Raw genomic sequence first — 10,567 nt, 5'->3', positions numbered from 1 at the left:
ATCCCACCTCTGGCTTTTTAAAGATGGTTTGCATTCAATCACTGTATGTTACAAGTAGCTCCTACATGCCACATTGTTGGTAAGATGGCCGCAGAGTGGAGGTATACAAAAGTATGTAATATTATGCTAAAACAAAAAGCCCCCTTTTTTTTAATAAAACCAAACAGAAGCAAAACACGTGTATGCTACTTGTCTGAGAACAGAGCTTAGAACACGGTCTAAGTATATCAGCGTCATTCATTTGTTCCTTAATAAAAATGGCCAGGGTATTTAAGTTCTACAGACGTAAAGGACATTAAACACATTAAAATGTTTCAGTTTTTCCTGCTTGTTTCAAAATAACACCTTTACTGGTATATTTAATATGTTCTACACAGCTTTCACTCTGTGCTCTTTCAAGGATGATGGACTTGAACAGGGCTGTGATACCTCCAAAGCTTGGGTGACCACCACTGGATTTTATTTAGGGGTGTCAGAATAGAGGGGAGGGATTACATATGCACACCACGCTTCTCATCATTGCAATGGAATGCTACTAGTTAAGATGCAGCTCTTTGTTTTAAAATTAAAACGTAAAATTCAAAGTGAAATCTAAAACAAACGACACAGTCTGCCAAGAGGTCTATTTAATAAAAACAGGTAAGGTTATGGCTGACGAAGAGCCTAGCTCTACATTCCAGGTACTGTCTGAAAATAGCAATGGCAATATTTTTCAAGGTGAGTAAACATTTACATCCCATTATATTTCATAGAAAAAAAAAAAAAAAAAATGATGTTGTGAACCCCAAGCATCCAAGAAAAAAAAAGCATCTCATTCACTTTTGTTGTGCGTGTTTTTGCACGGAAGCTTTTCGTTTCCTTATAAACTTACACAGTGCTCATAATATTTGGTATTCTATTGAAGTGACAAGCCACAGTTTGTCAGAGGCAGGCAGGTCAACGTGGGACTTGTTGCCTGAATCATCATTAATAGCAGAAGGGACACTGAACAGACAGGATGGAGGTGAGCCAACTTTGGTTTCTGTAAGGTTGGAACTAAAACAGCCCTCCAAACAAACGCATTCAAAAGGCCTCTTCTCTCTGGAAGCTGCTTATATACATTCAGAGCCACGACTGAGCTCCACACGCCTTTTGCCTTCCGCGTTAATAAATGTCTAAAAATAAAAACCCCGGCAGCTGAAATTTGGAAACCTTGAGCAATGGAAGAAGCGCGTCACCTCTTCACCTCCTGTCTGTTTTGTGTCATAATGCTAATCTGTGAAGAGCCACTCCTGTTTTAACTCCCTCGTTGCTGCCTTGCCCAAGCTGAAAAGAAAGCTGGACAGCGAGTAAAATAGTACAGGGATATAAAAGGTGTAAAAAAAAAAAAAAGATCAACCAACACCTTCCAACTCTCTTGTTCTATTAGGCAGGACAGCAATCGAGGAAGTTTATGAAGATCATGTGACGCAGATCTGGCGTGCCCAAGCCGGGGGCTTGCTGTCGTACGGCACAGGGTCTGCGGCTTTCAACGGTGCGGCGGCTCCCTGCTGTTGCTCCTCGCCGTCCTCCCTTTCCGCTCGTGCGGAGCTCCCCCGCGAACCCACCCAGGCAGGAAGTTCCAGTCCCGGCTGAGAAGAGAAAGGCTTCTCCAGAACCTTGAGGACCCGCTGAACCTGCAGCGCAGCAAAGCGGTTACAGAGAGATGTTAAGGGAACGCTGTTTTAGGGGCACAGGACTGGAACGTGAAATACTTCTGAATGCGTGGAGTCGATCCTGACCTCAGAGAAGTCCCCGTTCTCTGCAGCCTCTATCGCGTTCTGAGCAATGTAGTTCCTGAGGACCACGCGAGGGTTGGTGCCGTTCATCACCCTCGCCCTCTCCTCCCGGACGGCCTGCACGTCACTCTGACCCTCCAGCTCCCGGGCCAGACGTTTCCTGTGCAGTGGTGATAAAGTGAAAACACTCAGAGTTACAGTAACGCAGCATCATCCGCCTGACAACACCACTTCCTCCCGTTTCTGTCTGTCCGCCCCTTTAATCAGTCAGACTTCCACCCATCCCTAGTCACCAGGAGAAAAACAACTCCCCATTCTGTCCATGGACAGCCTTTCACCTAATAAGATATTTTCCTGTTCACTTCCTTGCAAATAAAGTGTCTTACCTGTAGAGAGTGATCCAGGAGGTCCACTCCTGAACCTGCCTGGATCTCAGCTCCTCCTCGCTGGTCTCCATCAGGACTTTCAGTTTGCTCATTCTGTCCAGCTGCCTCGCTATGGTCGCCCTGTCCGAGATCATCTCAAACAGAGACGGGTTGCTCTGAGCCATCGACAGCAACATTGCCAATTCACTGTCAACAAAAAAAGATACCTAGTCATAGCAGGGCAGAAAGTCTGAGAGCCGATATGTACGATAGAAAAGTTAACTGCGTTTGGACTTACAGGCAATAATTACCTGTACAAAATCATAGAATATATATATATATATATAGTATATATATATATATATATATATATATCTATATATATATATATATATCTATTATATATATACTATATATATATATATATATATCTATATATATTTCCGCCGATATCCGATACTGATCCGATACTGCTGTTGAATGAACCGTATACTTTGCTGTGTGAGTGAAGGCTTGACATAAACATTGATAAAAAAAATAAAAATAAACAAGTCAGCGTGTTCTTTAGCATTGTGCTTTTGGAGGTGCTTATGCTTTGTGGTGTTGAACTTAACTCTATCACCCCTCACAATTTATGTGTTAAAGTTCGGCTCATTGCCGTATCAAGTCTGAAATGTTTCCAAATAGTAGACTATGCTTGGTCCAGTCCTTGCTCCATGTAACTGCATTGATGTGTATGATATTAATAATTTTTTTTTTAAACAAATGACTGGATCGGAATGCTGGATCGGCATAATTCATCCGATATCCGATATGGCTAATTGGTCAATATCAGAGCCGATATCCGATCCGTGTATCGGAGCGGTGCATCTCTATTTTTGAATAATTTTCATGCTTAGATGTAACCAAAAGCCAGACTAAAGATCGGCACTGCAGAGAAGCTTACGTTATAAATATTTACGGTTTTGGTATATTGTGATGCCTAAAGCAAATTATAAAGCATTACACATTCTCTAGTGTTCAGTGATTTTACTATAATATATATATATATATATATATATATATATATATATATATATATATGGCTTTATACAGTTAATGTATAAAGCCAGAAATAAACAGCCCTGAGGACCACATGTGGTGCCAACAAGCCTGTTCTAAAAATGGCATAACCCGCCAGTCAGCTGCATCTAAAACTTAATTTTATTCTGTTACTCTTTCTATTTATTCACACTTGAATTTATGCAGATTTAAAGACAACAATATCTATAACAGAGCATGAAAAATGTGTTCATTTCACATAAAGTTAAGATGAACTAAGACTTTTCTAGTTGAAAGGTCAGTACTAGTAGCCCTCAGTATGACAACACCAGTGAAGTAACTCCCAGTTTCTAAAAGATTGGTGACTCCTGGTTTAGGCCATTTCATGGCAATTGCATAACATTTCTGTGTTATAAGTACTTTTTTTTTTTTTGCTCGAGTAGATTTTCTTATTTCAAATTAATGATAAACTGAGTTTTGGATTTTCACAAGCTGTATGCCATAAATATTAATAGCTTAAAAGAGAAATGAAAACACTTTCCATAAACCTCCCCTGCTCCAACAGTTTTAAACACTGCATTATGTTCCAACAGTGCCCTCTTGAGTCAGAAATATACACTACATTAAATTAAGTGCACGTCTGGGCAGTATATGACAACTGTGTCTAAACAGTAGACTTAAAAGACGTCGGCATCTCCACAACAGTAACCTCACAGCTCATTGTTTGACCCTCCTGAATGTGACGTCACAGGAAATGCATTTTGCAACATAAGTAAATATGCGTTGCATTTTAGGTTAGGAGTTCTTCTAAAAAATAAAGCGTTTTTTTTTCACCATCAAATTTGAACAGGGTGTCTAGAACACACATACACACGAAGTATAAATTTCTAAACAAAATTGCCTGAGAAAGCGACTTTGGTTATAAAGTCCAGCATTAGAAAACACCACACTTTTGACAAAGACAAACTTGGATTTGTGTAGCTACATGGCATTAATCAGCTCCACGTTTTCACTGTCAAAGAGTGTAAATAACTCTACTAAACTAACATGTCCTGATACAATCATCCTTCGTTATCTTTCCAGCTCACCGTGGATCCATTGTGGGTGTGTTCGCCGACTTCAGCTCCTCTAAAGAAGCACAATGAGCAACAAGGAGTTCTGTGGCGTTCTTAACGACCTCCTTTTCTAGCTCAGTGTCTCCCTCTGATGGACAGGAAATCTCAGCTAAGCTACGGAAGGTGTTGGTGAAGTCAGCACCTGGAGGGAAGAAATAAAAAATGAAAATCAGTCAAGATCTATTTCATTTAAAGCTCCTTACTAGCGAGGAAAAACACATGAAGGATCCCACAGCGCAGCCCCACCTGTGTCGTGCATTGTCCGTAGCAGTTCGGTGATCAGGATCTCATCCTCGGGCTCCTCCTTTTTGAGCAAGCCCAGTTTCCTCCTCATGTTCTCCAGGTAGAAGCGATTGAAACAATCCAGGTACTCATTTATCACGGCTTTGGCCCGATCCTCTGGCAGCTCTGGAGCCAGAGCCTCTGCCAGCTTCACCAGGTTCCACCGGCAGATAGCCGGCTGCGCCTTGTATGAATATCGCCCAGAGTTGTCTGACGCGTTGCAAATGAAGTCTGGATCGAACCTGAGATGGACGGGGAAAGTTTGAACCGACTTGTGCAGATTCATCACGGTCATTTTTATTAATACTTCAGCACTGAATGTGCTTCCCGCTCCTTTATATACTAAGGTCGATTGGTTATCAGTTCAGGTTAGAAGTCAAAGAATAGGAAATTGGTCACAGAGATTAACTTCAACATGGACAGAGACAACGCTGACTAAGAAAGAAGACCCTGCTTCATATGCAACACTTCTCAGCGCAGCTAAGAATTTGCAGTTGCCCACATGGAGAAGTCAAATTCCTTCTGGGAAAAAGTTTCATTGTCAAACGAAATGAAGATTAAGCTACTGGGTCAAAATGACAAGAATAAATTTACAAAGCCGTCAAGGTGAAGCTTTTAAACCTAAGAAGACCGAACCAACTGTCTGGCAGAGAGATGGTGGCGCCATGTTGAGGGCCTATTTCACTGTCACTAGAACTGCTACATTATATAAACTGATGGAAAAATAAAGAACGACCTACCAATTAAAGGCCCTATATTATGGACAATCTACTTTTTTGAGCATTTAGCTATGTCATGATTCTATTCCTTCATCAAAATCATGCCCAGAGTGTTCTTTCGCCTGACTAATGCATGTCTTGAGTAATCCTCGTAATTTCTGACAATACTTCGTATTGCCAAAGGCAATATTTCCTCACATTTAAGCCCATAGTTGACTTTGCAAAGGCTTAAAAAAAAAGCATGATATAGAAATTTTTAACTACACTCAAAAGCAACAACTTGGAAACATTTAGGTGTTAGAAGAGATAAATGATCTCAGACACAAATAAAAAAACGGCTTTTGGCATGGATACAGCACGCTAACTAAGATTCTGGAATAGCGCTGACCTCAAGCCAATTAAAAATGTATGAACTAAGCTTCAAGACGTGTTTGTGCCTGGACACCGAACTATTCATATCAGCTCTGCAAGTACAGATAAGAATCGTAAAGCCAAACGTATTCTAGAAACTTGTGGATGGAAACACAAAGTGAGAGTTTTCTTCTCCGTAACCTGTTGAGGAGTATTTATCCTAACATTAGTGGGACCTGCGTGTCTAATTTTAAACCGCTGTGGATGAGAGAAAACCCACAATAAACCCAGACCTCTGAGCATCGAATTATTAATGCATGGATACAGTTCTCACCAACCCAGTATATCTTTCCCCCCAAATAACCAGAAAGTCCTTCATTCCACACAAACATCACACCCCTATGTCTGACCTGTCCATGAAGCCATATGGACCATAGTCCAGAGTGAGTCCCAACACACTCATGTTGTCGGTGTTCAGAACGCCGTGGCAGAATCCCACACACTGCCACTGAGCCACGAGTCGAGCTGTACGACACATCACCTACAATTTAAGAGATAAAAGAATAGCTTCTTCAAATGATAAATCAAATACCCAGGTTTTACTCATAATATGACCCAATATGATTGTCTGGAATAAAACATTCATTAATGCATCTGACATGTTCATTACTGCTTAATACACACGTGTCAAACTCAAGAATCAGAATCCGGCCTGTCGAGGCAATTTATCCGGCCCTCAAGAGCCAAAAGGCATGATATGTCGGAAAATAGAGGCATATATCCTTTTTGATTGTAGAAAGTGGCTAAAACTATGCCTCCTGTAGTCAATGTTGATTTTTTTTTTTACTATGTAGTAACGGCATCCTGCCACTAGATGTCAGCTTTTCCCACAAAGCTGACATCTGAGTTTAGGTCAGATGAGTTTCTTCTGGTTTTTTTTTTTTTTTTTTTTTTGTTTTTTTTTTTCAAAAAAAGAAGAAGTGATGCAGAATGATGAGATTTTAAAGTGACTTTTTTTTGCAGATAAACTGTATAAACTGGGCCTAAGGGTGCTACTTTTATGTTACTGTGCATTTTCTATATTTCTTTGTGAACTGAAATTAAATTATGAAATCGAAAGTATCATCTATACACATTCAAATGGCCTTTTTAGTGACTTCATGATGCCAAGGTGGCCCAATATATAAATGAGTTTGACACGCATACATGCATGCATACATCCACCGTAATGCTCTAATTTCCTGAATAATATATTGTGATCAATTGTGTCAAATGCATTTTTTTTAGGTCAACAAATAGACCTATTATTGCCAATGACTTTTTCTCTATGTAGCCGCTGATTTCCTCTATTAATTCCAGGACTGCCAATGCTGAGGATTTCTGGGATCTAAATCCATACTGACTTTCAGAAAATTGTTTATCAATAAAATTTTGCATTCAATCATGGTGAAAACTTTAATGTTAAAGAAAGCTGAGCGAACAGCCTTTGAGCAGACGCTGAACAAATTCCAGCAGCTCAAAAAAAAAGAAAAAAAAAAAAAGAAAATCTAGAACAATACAACATTTCCCCACTAAAAGTAAAATCTTACACCTAAATGAGCTCTTATGTGCGGATAAAAGTTGCATGTTTCCAACAGGTTGCAGTAAACTCTTACCTCTCTGAAGAAAGCCACGTTTCTCTCCACCCGGTCTGGGTGGCTCTCTTGGATTTCAGGATAAAACATCTCGATGACATAATCCAACATCTGACCTCGGATCTGTTCCTGTCCATAACTGGGACCCTGCCGCCCCGTGAACTCGTCGGCCGGCTTGAAGATCTCAAAGGATCCGAACCTGCGCGGACAAAGCGCGACAGACGACGCCCGGTGAAAACACAGAGATGACGGCAGACGTCAGAGACAGGAGGCAGCGAGAAGGCACGCTCACCTGAGGAAGGTGGGAGCGATGCGGAGGACCACTGAGCACCTCTCGTAACGGGGGTTGCCGCTGTAGTAGACGTCCCTTATGACCTTGCTGTCGGAGGTAACCACGGAGCCTGCTCTGGTGGTGGGAATACCGAGGAAGAACATCGTCTCGCTGCAAAGGAATTCTCTTATGCTGGACCGCAGGACTTTTCGGCCATCGGCTTTCCTGTGGGGGGTGTACATTATTTTAATTTAATGTGATCAACAGACATAAACAATAGTGACGTGAAGGGAAAAATCATAAATGCTACCAATATCCCTTTGTGGTCATCCAAGTAGTAAATAGATTCAACTTGCATGTCATTTTATCTTATAAAATCCTAATAAATACATTGAAGTTTGTTGTTATCTGAAAAAAACTGGAGTTCAAACGGCCATGGGTGCACCACATACAGGTACATCTCACAAAAATAAAGAAGAAGAGGGTGAAAAAGTTCAATGATTTGAATCCCTCATTTCAGAAAGTGAAACTTAAATATATCGATTCATCACACAAGTGGAAACATTTCAAGCCTTTGTATCTTGCAATTTTGATGATTATGGCTCAGAGATCATTAAAACCTGATATTCGGTGTCCAAGAAATCTAGTTTACTGTAATATTGTTATTATTATTATTACTACTACATCAGTAGAAAGGTATTATTATTATTATTATATCGATAGAAAAAGAGATTTTTTTTCTCATCCATTAATTCCATGTTATGGCCTACACAATTGTTTCGGAAGGGTGCTGACTTGCCAGTTGTCCAACGCAACAGAAAAGGTGCAAAAACAGCAAGGATAATCGCAGCTTTGAGAGGATTGTCAAGTAAAATCCATTTAAGCATTTAGGGGAGCTTAGCGAGGGGACTGAGGCGGTCGTGAGCCCATCACGAGTCGTTAAGCACACATGAATCCCACACATGGGCTGCAAAGGTCGCATTCCCTGTTTCAAGCCACTCCTGAGCCGGAGACGTCAGAAGCGTCTTACCTGCATGGGCTAAGGTGGAAAAGTGGACTGTTGCTAAGCAGTCCTCACCGTGCCCCGTGAAAGCAAGGTATGCATTTCATTTGGGAATTAAGCTCCTAGACATGGAAAGGCACAGAACCCAATTGCATGAAGTTGTGTGTGAGGTTCCCACAATCGGAGATGATCTAGGTTGCCTTGTCATATGCTGGTGTTGGCCATTTCACGCCGCATTGATGCAGTAATTCATCCAAAGGAGTCCCAGCCAAGAATCAACGCCATAGAAATGAAAACTCCCTTCTGAAGAAAAAAAGCCTAACAGCTCTGCTTTATATATATATATATATATATATAAATAAAAAGCAGAGCTGTTAGGCTTTATATATATATATATATATATATATATATATATATATATATATATATATATATATAAAGCCTAACAGCTCTGCTTTTTATTTATGTATATATATATATATTTTTTTTTTTTATTAGATATGTTCTTCAATATAAAATTTTTCTAAGACACTAAATTATGGGTTTGTATCATTTGTAAGTCAAAATCATCATAATTGTAAGAAACAACAACTTAAAATATTCCACTGTGTTTAATAAATCACCCATCTATCTCTCACACTTTGAAATAAGCGACAAAACTGTTGAACTTCCTCACGACTTTCTACTTTTCAGACGTCGACGTAAACAAAGTCACGTCGAAGCGGTCACCTGGAATAGGGAGTCAGTCCGGCTCCCTTCACCTGAATCTCCCACCGGCCGCTTGGGTTTTCCCGGAGCAACTCCGGGTCCTGTCCCGGAGGAACCTTCACCTCTCCGAGGTAGCAGGCAGCCCCGTCCCCCAGCTGCCCGGCGAACTGTCCGAACTGGTGACCGCAGTAGCAGTGCGCCGCGGGCTCGGAGCCGGGCATGACTTTGGACCCGCTCAGGTACTCCGGTCCGAGGGGATCGCTCGTGACCTCGTCTCCGTCGAGCCCCAGCAGCGCCAGGGCTCCGCGCGACACGGCCACGAACCGAGGGCTGCTCAGCGGCTCCGGCTTGACCCGGGAGAAACACGCTCCTTTCACCAGTCGCACCCCCGGCTCTTCGGACGGGTCCACGGGAAGTTTCTTGAGGACGACGTTGTCGAAGTCGAGCCGCTCCAAAGCGGACCGACCCACTGCCAGACCCATGTCGTCCATCCTGACCGTGCCGAGGAGTCTGAAGGCGGACACACGGGGCGGGAAGATGCGTGACACTCCCAGCCGAGGTCCGAAATAAGCCATGAAAACTAGGCCATCGGTCGGGTGGCGTCCGGGGTGGCGCAGTCTGGACCGTGCATGCTAATCATGCTTTCATAACACTGCGAGCCACGGCGGATGTTTGGAAAACGCCGTTGTTACACCTTAATACGTCCGACTTGAAACAATAACTCTACACCCATAGAGAGAAACGTAAAAAAAAAAAAAAAAGAAAATCGGGGACGGAACGTCAATCTAGTTGCAGTCGTTAACTTGTCAAATCTTATAATTTGTTAAACGTGTATTCGTAAAAAAAATACAGTTAATAGTATTTTCTTTTTCAGGAACGACGGTACTTGTGGTCATATTTTGAGTGGGCAATTTTTACACCAAATGCAGTTTTATAATAATTTGTGATTTTTTAATTCATTTTTTTTTTACTTCAAGTTAATTCAATGGTCCGAAATTGTTCCTGATAAATAGGTATAGATTGTTTAAATATTTTACATGTAATATACAATTTATTTTAGTATCATTTTAGTATTTTTTCATCAGTTGTGGGTCTGATCCCAGTTTGGGCCAATCACACTTATAAAATATGATTGGGGTTAAGACTTCTGATTTAATTATTTTTTTATATTTCCATAAATGACCATCTCCTCTTTTTACATGGGCTACATAAGCATATTCCTTACTGTAGGCCACAAGTACATAAAGCAAGTGCTTAAAATTGTCGCTTGTGAAAGAGCATGAAAGAGGACAGCTTGTTCTTCTTTCTCCAACAAAGACAG

At 41.2% G+C, this 10,567-nt stretch overlaps 1 protein-coding gene across 1 annotated transcript; it reads right to left on the bottom strand.

Annotated features, from left to right (window-relative positions):
• Positions 1-609: 609 nt before the first annotated feature.
• On the bottom strand, positions 610-9,955 carry selenoo1 (selenoprotein O1). The gene is made up of 9 exons (XM_012860291.3): positions 9,268-9,955; positions 7,557-7,760; positions 7,286-7,463; positions 6,041-6,171; positions 4,525-4,802; positions 4,252-4,420; positions 2,144-2,329; positions 1,761-1,917; positions 610-1,655 (listed from the first exon to the last, which is right to left on the bottom strand). The coding sequence occupies exons 1-9, from the start codon at positions 9,819-9,821 to the stop codon at positions 1,431-1,433; spliced, it is 2,082 nt and encodes a 693-aa protein (XP_012715745.3). The 5' UTR covers positions 9,822-9,955; the 3' UTR covers positions 610-1,430.
• Between the last annotated feature and the right edge of the window lie 612 nt (positions 9,956-10,567).

This window comes from Fundulus heteroclitus, chromosome 2 (genome assembly GCF_011125445.2).
Source record: "Fundulus heteroclitus isolate FHET01 chromosome 2, MU-UCD_Fhet_4.1, whole genome shotgun sequence".
NCBI lineage: Eukaryota > Metazoa > Chordata > Actinopteri > Cyprinodontiformes > Fundulidae > Fundulus > Fundulus heteroclitus.
This window is presented reverse-complemented; position numbering and strand designations above follow the sequence as displayed.